The sequence below is a fragment of the Gouania willdenowi genome, chromosome 1, assembly GCF_900634775.1.
Source record: "Gouania willdenowi chromosome 1, fGouWil2.1, whole genome shotgun sequence".
NCBI lineage: Eukaryota > Metazoa > Chordata > Actinopteri > Blenniiformes > Gobiesocidae > Gouania > Gouania willdenowi.
Window position 1 is genome coordinate 4,471,621 of NC_041044.1, and position 17,168 is coordinate 4,488,788.

Below are 17,168 nucleotides of genomic sequence, written 5' to 3' on the forward strand. Positions count from 1 at the left end.
TCAGGGGCTGTTGATGACCTGCTTCATCCACTCAGTGAGTCTGGTGATACGAGTGTAGACGCCGTAGTAATCTGGACGACCACAGCCTCGGCCCCAGCTCACCACTCCAGCCAGGAACCAACGTCCAGACGATTCCTGGCAAACCAAAGGACCCCCAGAGTCTCCCTGATGGATTATAATAATGATCAGCAGAGGTAACAGTAACAGATTACAACTACTCACTTTACTGTAACTGAGTTGTATTTATGGCTATTGGTTTTTGTTTTTCTAAATCAGTCATTTTACTTGTACTTAATTACGTCTTAAAAGAAGTAATTTGTTACATTTCTACAGCCAATCGTTACTGAGTAAATTATTATTTTTTTGTTTTAAAATGATCAACATACATTGTGAAACTACAACAAATTAAATGACCAGAAAACAATCAAATGGAGCGGAGCGGCCTTTGGATTTTTCTTGGAAAATTGCTACATTATAGGAATGCGGCGAATACAGCGATGCCTTCAATAGCCCAGAAAATACGATATCAAATAATATCAAAAACTGGCTGAGATGTCTTACATTTGAAACCTTAGTGTACTTTTTATTTATAAATGCATACTAGCCAGCACCGCTCCACAAACTTCCTTTTATTACTGGTATTTGATTTGTATTTAAACCATCAGAAATCTTATTTTTATATATGAATAGACAGTAAATATATCAATAAAAACTAATTATCAACAGATGTTTGACTTCAGCTCTCACTCCCTCCACGATCAGACGCCATCCTGCACACGGACCATGACGCCTCCGTCCTGTTATTAAAGCAATGAGAGTTTTCACTTTTCCTACATTATCTGAAGCTGGTTATGAACGTTGAGTTCACCGTGACGTTCATAAGTGGCTGTTACAGTGAACTCATTCTGCTGTACGGGGGGACTATCAGTAATATTCTGCCTCCTACTGATGCTGTCACTGGACACATGTGTGCGACTGACTGAAGGATCCACACATAAAGCTCACCTCCACATTGGCCACGCCCTCAACTTTAAAGGAAAAAAATGGCGTCCAATACGCCGGAAAATACGGTCGTAACTATTACTACTATTTGATTGAGCTACTTTTACTTGTACTTTTGTATTTTATGTATGCCTTGCTTGTACTACAGTACTTCTACTTGAGTAGGATATATCAGTTCTTTACACCTCAGGCTTGGATATTTTCTTCTTCTATGGTCCTAAACATGTAGATGTTTATTTATACCTGACAGGCATCTTTCTTTCCACTGCGATAACCGGCACAAAGCATTCTGGGAGTGACCAAGTCTCCATAGGAACGAACACATGCGTCCTCGCTGACCAGACGTACGTCCACCTTCTGAAGGGTGTTACTGGCTCTCCCTGAAAATCAGAAAATAAAATAAAAACAAATCTGTATGCAATGAAATTGCAAATGATTCCAAAATAAATGACTCAAAAAATATACAAAACGACAACAAACATACACAAAATTATTAAAAGAAATGTTCAAAACAAAACTCTTTTCCAGATATTATCAGTTTTCTAGATCAATGGTACCAATATCATTCATACTTTAAAGGCTTGGATAAAACTTTGATAAAGTTTGGTTCATAATAAACTGAGATGTGGATTTCTGACATTTTTAAAGCTGATCCAGAAACAATCTATTGATCTGGATTTCCCGCAAAAATGAATGGAATTTTCCATGACATAAAGTCTATCTTTGACTTTAAGTACTTTTGACTTAATCCTGTTTACAAAAAACAAAGAAATAAATAAACCCCAGTGAAAATATTACAAAATGACACCAATAACATAAAATCCAAAAACATACAAAACAACAACAAAAACACACAAAAAGAGATAAAAACCTACTAAAGACTCCAAAAATATACAAAAACAAACAAACCCTTTGTTGTTTACTGTGTTAACGATCAGATCATTATTCTGAATGTTGATCATGTGACCCTCGATCAGATACAATCACAGTTTTATGATCCTGCAGTGATAGAAGTCGCTCATCTCAGTTCGACCTTAATCAGTTAAATTGATTTGTGAGGAAACACCAACACATCATCGGGAAAAACATTATTATTTCAAAATCCATTTCCAATTTTGTCAATAAAGATGTTTGTATTTTTGTTGTACAGCTGTGTGTGTGTGTGTGTGTGTGTGTGTGTGTGTGTGTGTGTGTGTGTGTGTGTGTGTGTGTGCGTGCGTGATGAGATGACATCAGAAACACACTCATTTCTTTTACACTTCTCTGTCTACAAACATTCTGTGTGTTAAGGATGCACAACATGTACAGGAAGTTCCATGAACAAGAGGAATGGCCTTGTGCTTTTATTTTGAAAGGAATTGTTTACTGTAAGACCTGTGCACATGCCTCTGCGTACATCTGTGGAACCAAACAGTAGTTTAGTCCACTGTGCTTGTCGTCTTTCAGTCTCCAAGCGTCTTCTTCTCATTCTTCTTTATTTCTAGTATTCAAGCCGTCGAGAACGCGCACCAGCGTCATTTGACATCATGTCTGCAGAACTACGCGGGAAATTTGTGCCCAGGACAGAAGAACAAAATGTTTCACACCATAAGTAGAAATATGTGTGGACTCGTTCTCCATGGTTTAGAGTGCTTCATCAACCATTAGCATTTAAAAACTTAAAATGTATTTTTATTTTTTCACAAATCTTGCTCTATGCTCCTTTAAGCTCTAGTAGTAATCACATTTGGAGTACATGTGCTCAAGTTTGATTCATTAGTGCACTGGTGAAGTAAAAGGTGTTACTATCGGAACTAGTAAGACTTATATGCTAATGAGGGGGCGGGGAAAGCCAATTGAAGCTTGCCATTGGCATTCAATAGTATTCCAACCAATCAGAGCTGGATTTATCCCTCCTACTACATTTGCATTATGACTAAGAGTACGACTAGTGAATCTTTTTTTCCCCTTTGCTAGTACTACTAGTAGAATAAAACAGTCCTACTAGTCGTGATATTTTGAGTGTACTAGTAAACAAACATTTTGTTCCACTAGTAAAGATTTTTGGTGCACTAGTAAGTAAGTAATATTTATTTATATAGCACCTTTTACAGACAGGAGTCACAAAGTTAAACCATCTACTAGTTGGCAATTTTGTGTTACTAGTAGTACAGACTTGAAATATGTCTTTTTTTATTTTTTAATTAGCCTTTATTGTCATATACTGTACATACAGGGAGCAGTGGGCAGCCATGGTGTGACGCTCAGGGAGCAGTTGGAGGGTTGAAGGACTTGCTCAGGATCTCACAGTGTTGGCCCAGATGAGACTTGAACCGGTAACCCTCCTTAGCCACTAGGCCACCATTCCCCTAGTTAAAACTCAAACCTTTACTTGTCGTACTCGTAACTTAACATCAATTTTTAAAATATCAAACCAAAATTGAGTACATGTACTTAACTATGGCTGATATCACATTTATATTCACAGAGATATTCCACCAAGAGCAAGACTCTCTTGTTTATATTTGCTGTACAAAGTGATCTTGCGAAAGAACGTGATAATGTCAAAAAAAAAAAGAAAGAAGCTATTGTTGCGGCACGTTTTTGGCAGGCTTTTGTTGTGCTGGGTAGTGAAACACACAAATAGTTTTTATGTTTTTTATGAACGATTTTAACAACTTTTTTCTCATTAAAGACATAGCGACAAACATATGGGACGTTATCTTGTGTTAGTGGATATTTTTCTGGTGTTTTAGAGATGATGACATTAATGCGCGTATCACTCTGTAGTTAATGTCTCGAGCAGCGGCTGCTGTTGTCGGCTCAGCCCTGCCAGCGTACACACAGGGGGCTGTGATCCTAGCTGCCTGAGCAGCAGCCGCATTCAGACTGTGAAATGAATTCACCTTGAATAAGCTTCTCTTAGGATTACACGCGATTTATCCCGTCTGTTCTCGCTCTCCCTATGAAGCCAGTGTGTGTGTGGCAGACCCTCCACAGTCACATCTGCTGTAGTGAAAAAACTACACATTTCCGAAGATGAACTAAAAGCATTTACTGTATAACATTTTACCCTGTGTCTCTAACCACTGATATAATCTCAAAAATCACAAGGTTTTGACCTTTAGGTCCACAGTAAACATTTGTTGCTTCTTCTCTTTGTCCTAAAGCCTTATTTAGACACCACATGTCGGTTTCAGGTTTCTCTTCAGAACATACGTATATGTGTTCGCTTTCCTGTTTTCCTTGGAGCAGCATTTTGGCTTTGATGTTCTCTGACCTTACCATGGAGGGTCTAATTCGGACACTGATCTTCACTTTGTGTTGATAAAATGTTATGTTTATATCAAGGTGCCCGCAATTAATTCTTCACATCATCACATCAACATTTAGATAAAGAGAAACCCACCACAGTTTGAACGTAAATCAAATGAAAAGAGGTTACCAGGCAACAAGGAACAAAAGTGAAACTAAAAGAACGTCACATTGAGAATGGTTGTTCACACTCACCTTCTACTCACTAATCAACATTAATTCAAAATACGTAGTATTTTATGAAATAGTTACATTTATGCCAGACATAGGCCTACATAACGTTGTACACATACACATGTACAACCACACAAATCATTCTGAGGTGAATGTGGTTAAATCTAAATGTCTGTGATCTCTTTTTCTTGAAGGACAGAGTGTCTGTTTTCAGTCATTGTGAGTTTCCGTGAACGCTCAGATGAGTGGGTCCCTTTAAATGTTATCGCTGCAAGGAATTGTGGGTCAGCATTATGTGGTCTCCTTTGGTAAAGGATGCATCAGTGTTTCCTAGGCTAAAGGAGGTTATAAAGGAAGCATTAAGCCTCCTTTCCTTAGATTTTAGAGAATTGGAATGCTCCTTATCATGGTCGCCACTTAAACACTTCCAGGGTTTAAAGTAAAGTGGATAGGAAAGGAGATAGGGAAGAATAATCAGTATAAGTTTGGCTCCCAGAGTGGGAGCAGCTGAGAAACACTGGGTGAGTAGATGCTCATTGCTCACCTCCTTCTCTCATCGCCCCCCACCCAGTCACCCAGCACAGCAGACCTGCTTCCAGCTGGTGAGTGGGTGGAGGCAGGCAGGCAGGTCGGGCGTGTCCGGCCAGCAGGGCGGAGGCGGGCCGGTCCAGCTTCAGCAGAGCCAGGTCGTAGTCATTTGACTCCTGGTCGTAGTAGTGATGCAGAACGATGCGTCTGATTCGAGCCACTTCTTCAGTTGAGCTGCTGCGGCTTAGCAGGAGTTTCCCCAGATAAACCGTCCACACTGAGGGGGCGTACAGACTGCACGGAAACACATCCATTCATCACAGTCAGGGTGGGGGCGTATAAAGACATTTTTACCTTCCACGTGTACATGAGAAATACATTTAAGCAATAAGTGACAGATATCAGACCCTACAGGATCTTCACTTATAAATTCCTTTACTTATTGACTCATTTTTGGATGATTCTTCTTCGAGTTTTGTGGGATTGTTTGTGAGAAATTGCAGGATTTTTAGAAAAATACAGAGTTCTTCTTCCCACACATGATTAAAAATGGCTGCCGTCACGTGATAAAAACATAGAAAAGTTTTACAAAAACTGTAGTTTCATTGATTTGGCAGGACTGAGATTTCTACAACTGAATTGCTTGCTCATTTTTTATTGCTCCTGTGGGCCACATTGGGTGCTCTAAAGTAGTTGGACACATATCATGCAGGCAATAAACATTACACAGCACAGTTTTCATGCTTAAGGTTCAGCATGGCCATTCTAGCCCCCCCCCCATTATTATTAAAAATGTAAAATTACTGAACAATATGCAAAACACACAAAATTAGAGGGAATAAATATAAGTATTACAAAACAAAAAAATCACCTAAAAATATACAAAATGACTCCAATACATAAACGTTAATAATGTGGCCCTCAGATCATCACATGTTTGTGGCCCCGCTGTGATAACAGTTGTCCAGCTCTGGTCCGATCAGCTGCTCTATAATGTGTATGTGGTTACAGAAGCTGAGCTCAGCATTTTCACAGTTTGTTGAAAGCAGAAATATTAACTCGAGATGCTGAAAGCGTCTGATCGGAGTCAGCATAACTAATGAAATGACTTTCACTCACCGGTCATCATAGAAACAGTGTGCAGCAGACACCACCCACTGGCTGGAGATCAGGGCCCCCCCACACAGGTGGGAGCCTCGCACCTGAAGGCTGGCCTGCCATGGCCACTCCCCCTCAGAGGCGTCGCTGCCTCCAACAATACGACTGGAGAAGTGACGAAGGCCACAATCTACACACACACACACACACACACACACACACACACACACACACACACACACACACACACACACACACACACATTAAAGGTCCAGTATTATGCTATGCTATGCCGTCTCCATTTGTCCAGAACCCCAACAACGCAGTATTTGTGGTTTATTTTCCCAAACTCGCCTGTTTTTTGGAGTTTCAGCCTCTGAAAAGTCACTTTCACAACACTCCTAAAAACAGGCTGTTTTTGGGCCTTCGTGCATATGCACAAGTGGGCGTAAACACACACTGCTTCAGTGTGTATCACAGCAGCAGTAAATCATTAACAGTCTTTCTCCTCCTCTGACCACAGAAATAGTCCATTTTAGACAATAATCCATTGTTTTGTCCGACCGCTGCATCGCATTGGGTCACAAACACATCAAATCATCACATAAAGGTGATACAATGTAACGGATACTAAAAGTGAAACTGATTGTGAGGGCTCTTCTGTTAATCTTTATACTGGATTATCTATATACTGAACATAAAGATATTAACTGTAATATTAACCTGCCTTTGCTATGTTTGTTTAACCTGTGAGGTAGATTGAGAGGGAGGAGCTCACATTCTTATGTAGGGTAGGAGGAGCCAGGATTGTCAGGAGGAGTTGGACATTTTACATTAACAAAGTAATTAGTTACCGTTACAAATTACTTCTCCCAAAAAGGAATTGAGTTAGTAACACAGTTACTATGCTGTAAAAGTAATTAGTTACTCTGCAAAATAATTATGAAGTTATTTTTGTTTTTATCTTTTGTACTATCGTGTCAAACAGTGTTATTTTCATTGACTAAATATTTTCGTCACCCTAACCCTAACCCATCACAAATATATTTTTGTGGATGAAAACAAAAACTAAAGAAGTCATTGATTGAGACTAAAACTATGACTAAATTGATCATTATCGTCAATGAATAAAGGACGAGACAAAAATAGACAGAGACGTAAAATCAAATCAGAAGACGAGAGAGATGTAGCCTGGAATCTGTCCTAATCTTGTATTATTCATACATGCTCTCACCAGGCGTTTGAGTTCTGGTGGCTGAGCGGGGCGGGACAAACAAGAGTGTAGCTCTTTTTCCCTAAACGGAGCCAGCAGCTGAAAACAGCGTGTAGTACGGTACCAACTTACGTTTTTTTAAAACAGAGCAGAACGCAGCTGCGATGGTCTTCTCCCTGTCGGCCACCATGTTTGTTTTGATACTGCTTTGCGCTTTTTTCCTGTTCGGCTCTCATTGGCTTGATCAACTCTGCGTGAGCAGAGACTCCGCCCACCAACACTAACCCTGCTCACCCATGCACTCTCCACTGTCCTGCTGCTGCTGCTGGGCTGCCTGCTGCCTAGATGCCTGACACGGGACACTTCATTAAACCATTTTATTTTCCCAGTAATGATAACGGTGTTGTAACGATAAGAAGAGTAATTAAGATTACTCCATTACCGAAAAAGTAGCTCCATTGGTAGCACCGTTATACTTAAACGCTGTTATTCCCAACACCGGTCAGGAGGAGGAGTTTCCACGTTGTGACGTCATAACGCGAGAAAAATCCAACTCGCCCATTTGAAGTCGACTTTTTACAAAACGTGGAATAACAAGGGAGTTAGGAAACAGATCTTTGACCCTCTGAATGAGGCTAGATGAATATATATCACTGTAGCAAAACCATTAGAAAGATAATTTTTCATAATATTGCCCCATTAACTGCTCAGAGTTAACAGATGAAGAACAGAAAAGTCAGAATAAGTGGAAGTTTGATGTAATCACCACATTGCGTCTCATCGGACTCATCCGGGCAGTCGGTAACAAAGTCACACTCTGGGTTTGGCTTCTTCAGACACGTGCCGTCAGCACACACATACGTCATGTCTGTACACTGCACACCTGAACACAACACACACAAATACACAGCTGCATGAAAACTCATCTTTTTTAAATCTCATAGCTTAAAAAAAATACATTATTTATGTTGAAAAGCAAACACGAGGTTACAATGTTTACACTCGATATGCTTGAAACTGGTGGAAACTGGAAGTGACGAAGAAGCCGAGGGTTTAACAACAACCCAATTTATTTCCTTCCTACCATTGGTTTGACTTTTTTTTTAGAAAAAAATCAACTTATTTTCGTTCTCGACTAAGTGATTTCAAAATAAGAGTGATGAAACTTTGTCATCATAAAGTTTTTTGCAAACAGAAACAGTGTGACTCTGTAAACATTCTACACAGGACAAAAACAGTTGCTCTCAGAACGCAAGCTTTACAGCACTGCCCCACTCCCAACTCACAGCTTCCTGGGGGGGACGGGGGGCCCCTCGCCCCTGGCGCAACTGTCAATCAGAGCAGTTTGTCCTCAGTACGCCCCGACTGCGTGGCGCTGCCCAAAGTGGGGACCGGCCCACGACAGTTGGCGCAAGGGGTCGGTAGCGATGTCGGCCACCCACCCGACTCATCTTGAAGCCTGGCCCCACCAGCCAGGACTCTACCCAGGGACCAGGCAACCTCCCCAGGGACGAGGCACCCTCCCCGGCCCAGGGGGACCAGACTCCTCCTCATGCTCCTGATGCTCGTCCTCCATATCGGTCACTATCCTCGTCCCCTTCGGCTCGCTGGAATGTCACGTGACCAAACAGGCTGAGCACTTACACCCCTCCCAGAAATAAACACACATGGACAGATGTTCTGAGCCGTGATGAATGTGATAAAACAGACTCCAGAGAACAGACCCACTGGTCTATTTAAATCACAAACCACAGCCTTTCATGTGGTTATATAATAGCATATTCTCATATTAGATACATCTTACAGCATTAATTTATTCATTCTTTTCTGCAGCAATAGTATTGTTTTTTGGTCTGAATTATGGATTTTAATTCCATATATTTTTTAAGAATTATTCCTCAGTTGTGATGTAAGTTCCTCTACACAGTTTCTCTGTGTTTGTGATTGGTCAGACACTGTAATCTCCTCCCATTTCATGTGAGCATGCTAATAGCCAGGCTGAAATCACCCGGGGTAGTGAATGTGTTGATAACCTGCTTCATAGTACAGCTGCTCTGTGATGGAGAAAGTTTGGTTAGGTGAAGCTAACGGAGAGCTATCAGGATATACTGATCCATCCTTGTATTACAGGCCCTTTGGACCCTTTGGACCCTTTGGACCCTTTGGACCCGAACGACAAAGAACAGAAAAACTGTGAATACTCAAGTCACACATGGGGAATAATTCTTTAAAAATATGGAGAATTCAAATCCATAATTCAGACCAAAAAGAACGCTGTTGCTGCAGAAAAAGTAGGAAGAAAGGAACGCCCGACGCACACAGGCTTTATCAGCTGACTAATAAAAATCTATATGTTTCCTATTGGATGTCATCGGTAAATGAAAGGATTGATCAATGTCTAAATATTCTCTCTCCTGTCACATCAGATCCCCACAGTGACGTGTTCACACAGTGATCCTCCTTTTATTGAACTGGTCATAATCTAAGAGAACTGATTGGTCAGGAGGCGGGACTTAAGTACTCACTCATGTCCTATCCACATCTTAACCTACTTCCGACCAGGTTTGTTGTTCAGCCTAAGTTACCATGGTGATTTAGCTCCGCAAGACGTTAGCCAGCATTGTAGTACAGCACATACCGAATAAACCCTGGAAGTTTGGGTGATAAGTACAGGTCCTTTGTGTTATCTTGTGTGTTTTTGCTGTCATTTTGTGTATATTTTTATTTATTTAAATAATTTTGTGTTCACTTTGAGGGCCACACAAACAGCAGCCTGGCCCCTGGGCCACCAGTTGCTCATGCCTGCCTCATAATATGACATTGACCTGGGATTTTCAAATCCTGGGCTGCCCCTTTTCTCTAATTCAGACTTCAGGTTTAGAAAAATGTAAATGCAGGTGGGCTGGGCAGGACCCTGAATAACCCCATCACATGTTCAGAAAGCAAACTGTGTATTTGTTAAAACTGTCCAAAGAGCAGGAAACGATCTGCCATGTGAGAGCAGGACAGGAAATGACAACTGATTATATAACGAGGTTCATGATAATTAGACAAAAGCCTGCACATTATTTTACAGTACAATTCAGACTTTAAACTTGTGTTATTTTAGGCCATGTGAGCGAGTGTGTTACCGTTGGTACAGTTGATCTCATCTGAAGCTTCAGGGCAGTCAGGGTGTTGGTCACACACTTTGTAGTAGTCCACACACTGACTGTCCTCTGGACACCTGTACTGTGCCACACACACTGACACACGCACACATGGAAATAATGAGTTAGAGTTTCCACGCTAATCCATCTGAGGGAACAATATGGTAGTGGTATTTCTCCTATATTTAAATAATGATATTTTTTAGGCTGGGCTGATGAGACGCTCGGAGCCTCCCATCATATTCATTCATAGAGTATTCATACCAAACTACATTCTGATCTAACGAGAACTAACGGAGGAGTAATCATTTGACAAATGGGGCCCTCTGGCGTCCCCTTGACACGGCCTAAAAAGAGGAAACAGGTGGTATATAATGGCAAACCAATGGGGCAAAAATGTGGAACAAAAGAAAGCAAAATGTAGGGAAACAAGTGTTGTTTATTGGGCAAAAGGTTGATGAAAAGTGTCCAAAAATGTAAAAAATGTATTTTCCCCAAAAGCATCTGTATAAAATAAAAGGTTTGTCAAAATGTACAATTATTATTACTTTTTAAATAAAATAACACCAATGAATTCAATTTAAATTTAGAAAAAATGATCATGCTCTAATTTAGCAACATTTATGAACTCTAAAACTGAGAAAATAACCAGCATTCAATGCTGTTTAGGCCGTGGTGCTTTAGGTTTAATCTGATTGGTCGGCTATGATGTGATGCATTTGATTGTTGTCTGGTTATTTCAATTCTTGTAGTTTCACAATTTCTGTTGATCATTTTAAAACAAAAACATTATAATTTACTCTGTAACGGTTGAGTGTAGAAATGTAACAAATTACTTTACTTTTTTAAAAACATACTTAAGTGCAAGTAAAATTACTGATTTAGAAATGTATCAGTATTCAAAAAAGTACTTATGCTTTAAAAGGTATTGCTTATTTAGATGAAAAGTAACAAAAAATGGTTAAAGAATGGACAAAATTTGGTCAAAAAGATAAATGGACAAAAATTAGGAAAAAGGAAGCTAAACAAAAAAGGGACAAAGAAAAGATAAAACAGAGTTAAAAAGTTTCCCCCTTTTATGGTTTTTTGAGGGAAAAATAATGAACATTAAGACATAAAGAACCACATGTTGAGAATCACTGACTTTATCATGGTCTGTGACATTAAGTGGAATAAATAAGAAGAGATCAATACCACAGTTCCTCTCATCGAGCCCATTGGGACAGTCCTTGATCCCATCACAGACTGGAACACACAGACCATTGAGCGTGCACAGGAACTGGCCTGGACAAGCTGTTGAAAACACACACACACACACACACACACACACACACACACACACACACACACACACACACACACACCAGAATGATTGAAGTCTTCTCATAGTAAATCCTGCATCTGTAACTCACGGTCCGTTAGGTTAAAGACACTGTAGTGCAGCTGAAGGCCCGGCCCGGTCAGAGACACCTCAGAGGTCAGGACCACCGTGGCTGTAGACGTGAGCAGGTAGAGGCGTTCACTGTAGGACTGCAGACTCCTGATCCCACACAGTCTGTGCACAGGAACGGAACCAGGATCAAAATGACTCCAAGGAACATAAAAAACTTTGAACAAAATAAACAAAAGAGCAACGAAAATATACAGTGACAATAAAAAGCTTCAAATTGTTTTCAGTTACAATAAAATATACAAGAAGAATAACAAAAACACCAACAGACTACAAACTACACATGAAAAAGTACAAGTTAAAAGCAAAAATACATAGAATGACTCCAAACATACCCAAAATGACTGATAACACACACAAAAGCAACAAAAACACACAGAATGACAAAAAAGACAAATGACGACAACAAATACACACAGTATTAAAATAATATACAAAATTACACAACATGATTCATAACACACAGAATGACACAGAATATCAACAAAAACACACAAACCCTGTGTGGTTTCCTGTGTTAATGTTGATAATGTGGCCCTCAGATCAGATACAATCACATTTCTGTGGCCCCGCTGTGATAAAAGTTGTCTCTAAATGTCTTTACAGAAATTTTAACTTCCACTAAACAAAACAAAACTGCTTCAGAATAAAAACCAACATAAGTGCAAATAGTTTAAACTCAAATCTTTTGTGAATATAAATGTGGTTCAGCACTCAAGGAGAAGATGCTTCTAGCTTAGATATGAATCTTAATATTTCTTTTGTTGGGTACCTTTAAAACCTTTACAACTTTTATTACAGCATTTAGGGGTCAATTTTAATTGCAATTTTCCTTTAATTATTCCACAGAATTCCCCCAAATTGAATAAAAATTGGTCACAAAATCAAGAATAGTGAAGAAAGAAAGTGAAGATTCTGCAGGGACTAATATCTGTTTGCTGGTTATTGTCTGAGCCTTTACATACTTTATTTTTCACTAAAAGATGGAAATGTAAACTAAGGCACAGTATTGTTGAAATTACTCATTTTCTGAGGGCCACCAGAGATCAAACTGATGCATATTGGGGCCCCTTCCACTAAAATAAGTTTGACAGCCCTGCTCTGTTACTTTTTTGTACTCGTGCTAATGTTAAGCTAGCACTAGCTGTGTTTCCATTACAGATTTTTGCAAAATAAAAGCGATATTTCTAAATGTCGACAAAGTATATTTGCACTTTAAACGTGTTTCCATTGAAGGTTGTTCTGGGCAGGAACCTCATAACTCTGGTGAAATCTCATCAAGCGAAACTTCGCTGCAGGAAAACGGACGCTCAGAACCTCCTTATAACACTCCGTATGACTTTGTTGTTTCACGTTTAATGTGGCAGTAATCATTTTAAAGTCTAATGCTCCTTTTCTGTCCTCCCGTAAGTGGTCATGTGACCAGGTACATCATGTCCTGTGACGTGTATTTGTGGAAAAAGTGTTTCCATGGAGTTTTTCCGACACATTTCATTATCGAAATGTCTGAAATTCCTCCTCATGAAAGCGTAAAAATGTTTTAGCGATATTTGAGTGTTTTTTCGAAATTCCAGGAATTTCCATCACCAGTTTTTATTGCACTATTGAGATTTTGCGCATTTCGAAGGGTGATGGAAGCAGTAAGTAAACTTTCTCATTCCATCCCTCGTTGTTGGTGATATGTGATTACAGTCTCTCCTGGTCAGTTCTGGTCACACTGCCCTAAGCAGGCCAGATACTATCGTATTGATAGCATTTACCAAGGCCTCTTCTCAGAGGCTCCGTCACTGTTATGCTTAGCGCTATCAGTAGCATACAAAACCCTAAGAGCACAGAACAGTTACAGATTCATTGGACACACACACTGAAACCTCTGAGTCTGAATTTAGTTCTGCCTAAAAACCCTTTGACCAAATAAATCCTGTGTCCGCATCTGACCAGCAACCCTACAACGTGACTCTGTCTCATTCCATTCAAAACCAGCACAACAGTTAGTGCTGCGTTTACACAGCAGCTAGCTTATATCTTACCTGGAGAAAAGTCAACTCTCTCAGTGAGGTTAAAGAGAGTTAAACGATTAAACCTGTGTCTGCTGTACCTGCGGTTCTGGATGATCCACTGACCCTGGGTGCAGGCCTGGTTGTAGCTGGCTCTGCTCAGCTCGTAGCCCTCAAACTCCAGGGACAAACCCATCTGTGCTTCAGGCATCTGGAAGCACCAACAGAAGCAGAGTCTGAGGTTGGTTTCAGATTTAACATCACGATCGATGTCCAATCACACAAATGAGGAATCATAACATAAATGTGTTGCAATAACAACTGAATTTGTCTTATATTAATATAATCATACGCAGAGTTTGCGGATGGGTCAAAAGTTTTCATTACTGTTTTTCCAAATTCATTTGAAAAAATACAATTCTTGATTCTATTATATTACTGTTATTTATAATGCTGCATTCACACCGATTGTATCTTCTGCGGCTCCGAACGCATCTGCCGCATGGAATGTTCCGCATGTGTCGCAGGATCAAAAATGTCCCCATTCGCTTCATATGCATGTCTGAAGCGAAGCACCGCCCACCAGTGACACATACAACTGGGTGAGTTTCACTGCCTGCTGAAGCGAGGAGCTGTGCTCCTTTTTCTCCTCTTATAAATATAAACCATCAGTGAAAAACGCTGTTGTGATTAGCAGCTAATGCTATCCTAGCTCAGTGCTACAGAGAAAACTTTTACCTGCTACTACCACCTCCTCGCTGATTCTCCTCCACGCCAAATCCTTCCTAGTCCGGTCCTGGTTATAAAGGGCGTGTCCTACAGCTCCAGGTGGTCACACACAGCTTCTACTCCATGGTTGAATGGGTGAACAGACCGGTGTCCGTGTTGACGGCCTGACGTTGTCGTCAACAAAGACTCTCATTGGCTTTTGTCATGTGAAGCAGTCACAGGAGTTTAATATTTTCAACTCTTGCGAATGTGCGGATAAGCATAAAATCGAGAGCGCGCTCGCACGGCCAACGCTCTTGAAGTGCGGATCGGACCGCACCGTCACACAGGAAAGATTTCACATCTGGGACGCATCTATCTGTTGATTTTGTATGTAATCTGGACATACGGACATTTCGTGACGCATCCGGTGTGAACGCAGCATTAGTCACAGATGTTAGTTCTACCTCAGGTGTGTTGTATAAGTTTTCAGTGAAATGATCCCAAACTTTTGAGACTTTAGGTTGGTTCTTAATCCGTGTATCATTCGTTGATTTGTTTTTCATTATGTAACAAAAACATGAAAAATGAAAAAAACACTCATTATTTGATATTTGTTTCCAAAACCAAAATGAAAAAACGGAAAATGCGTTGTTTTTCGAATTCAAGCTCTCTTGCTTCTGTACGAAAAGCAAAAAACAGAAAACTAACACCTTTATCCGTTTTCTCTATCACCGATTTGCCAAAATACGTGACCCAGAAGTGAAGCGTTACACATTCCGAGATATCTTTAGCTCTGCAACACTTAGGAGTCTCTAAATCCTCTGAAATGTCCGTGAGGAGGTTCTGTGTCCAACACCAGCTACAGTGAAAAGGACACGTTTCTGATGTACAGTTGGAATGCGATCTTGTCATGCCGCTGTAGGTATTACCACTCACTCCTTCCCTCTGTCCACATCCACCACCATTATAGCTAAGCTTCACACTTTGTCACCAGACTGGCTTGATTACACAACATAATAATCACAATATGTTGTACTACAACTTCACATCTCACTCACTTTTTAATAATCTATTCTTCCCCACCCTTGAGTCTCTCCTCCCTGTTCCCTTCCCCCTCCCCCTCCCCCTCCACCTAGGTGGAACACTGCTCTCCCTTTTTATATCCTCCCTATAAAAAAAGATTTCTTACCCTTCCTTAGGGAGGGCTGGTGATGGTCACAATTAAGCAATAAAATGAATTAATTTATTTTATTGCAATAACAAAACATGCATTGTTGTCTCATAATGATTGCACTTCTTGTAGTGTTGACCTTTGACAGCATGTGCAGACAAAGAAAAACAAGACATTTTCCATTTTTTCATTTTGGATTTGGAAACAAATATCAAATAATGAGTATTTTTTTTTGTTTTTTATGCTTTTGTTACATAATGAAAAACAAATGAATGAATGATACACGGATTGTTCTTCATTCTACAATTGACTTCTGTGAAAAATTACAGATCATTTTTGTGCGACATAGTGCAGAGTTTTTGGAGCGATGTTAAAAGTTGGTTTCTATCTAAAGGGATTCAACTCAATATGTATCAGATGGGACATTTTGCTTGTTTGTTAATGAAGATGATTGATTTTGGCAAGAATAATATTATTTTGTTAGGTAAATATTATATTCATTAATGTTGTTTCTTTGAATCTAAATTTAATTTTATGCAATAGAGGAACTTTTGCCAGTATTTTATTTTTTCTTCATGGCAGAAATGCCTTCTTTTAAGAAAAAACTTGATTTATTTTAATTGCCAGATTTGTTGTTTGATTGTAAGTACATTGTTAAGCCCCTTAGTTCTTTTTGTTTTGTCCTTTATGTCTTTTGACCTTGTCTATAATCTGCATTAATTCTTTTTCTCAATATAAACAGTGAAACGACACTGTATCCAGTTCATGTGCAGTATATGGTACTGCAGCAAAAATGAAGCAGAAAGATTTTATCATGAATTTACAACATTAAACAAAGTGTCAATGCAAGTTTTTATCAGTTATGTTACTAAGCATTTTTACATTATTGTACTGTATATGTTACACACATTGTGATTAGTGCAAATCTCATGACGGTCTATATATTTAATCTCAAACTCCGCCAATAGCCAATAGAAAGAAAGAACCACTCCCTCTGTTCCAATGAAATGGTGCTGAATGTGCAGAGGAGGGGCTTACGATGAAGCTCCAGGAGCAGTTGGTGTTTGGGGGATAGTAGCTGGGAAAGAAAGGAGTCTTTAATGTTCCCTGGACTCCAGGCAGTGCATTTAGATGGACTGTGGCGTTGCATTCTGGGTAGGACAGAGACAGAGGACAATAGCAGGAACCGGCTATCAATGTACCAATGATACTTTGATTTAAAATGTCTTTAGTCCCAGCCTACTATAACACACACACACACACACACACACACGCACACACACACACACACACACACACACACACACACACACACACACACACACACACACACACACACACACACACACACGCACACACACACACACACACACACACAGAT

At 39.9% G+C, this 17,168-nt stretch overlaps 1 protein-coding gene across 1 annotated transcript in view; it reads right to left on the reverse strand.

Moving 5' to 3' along the window:
* tmprss6 (transmembrane serine protease 6) overlaps window positions 1-17,168 on the reverse strand; it is a 29,639-nt gene continuing 12,471 nt past the window's right edge. Inside the window, exons 9-18 of the mRNA XM_028447928.1 lie at window positions 16,826-16,938; window positions 14,007-14,116; window positions 11,871-12,013; window positions 11,653-11,751; window positions 10,441-10,554; window positions 8,076-8,192; window positions 6,118-6,286; window positions 5,015-5,292; window positions 1,246-1,382; window positions 1-165 (exon numbers count right to left, since the gene is read on the reverse strand). Of these exons, the coding sequence (XP_028303729.1) occupies window positions 1-165; window positions 1,246-1,382; window positions 5,015-5,292; window positions 6,118-6,286; window positions 8,076-8,192; window positions 10,441-10,554; window positions 11,653-11,751; window positions 11,871-12,013; window positions 14,007-14,116; window positions 16,826-16,938 (1,445 nt within the window). The remainder of the gene's footprint in view (window positions 166-1,245; window positions 1,383-5,014; window positions 5,293-6,117; window positions 6,287-8,075; window positions 8,193-10,440; window positions 10,555-11,652; window positions 11,752-11,870; window positions 12,014-14,006; window positions 14,117-16,825; window positions 16,939-17,168) is intronic.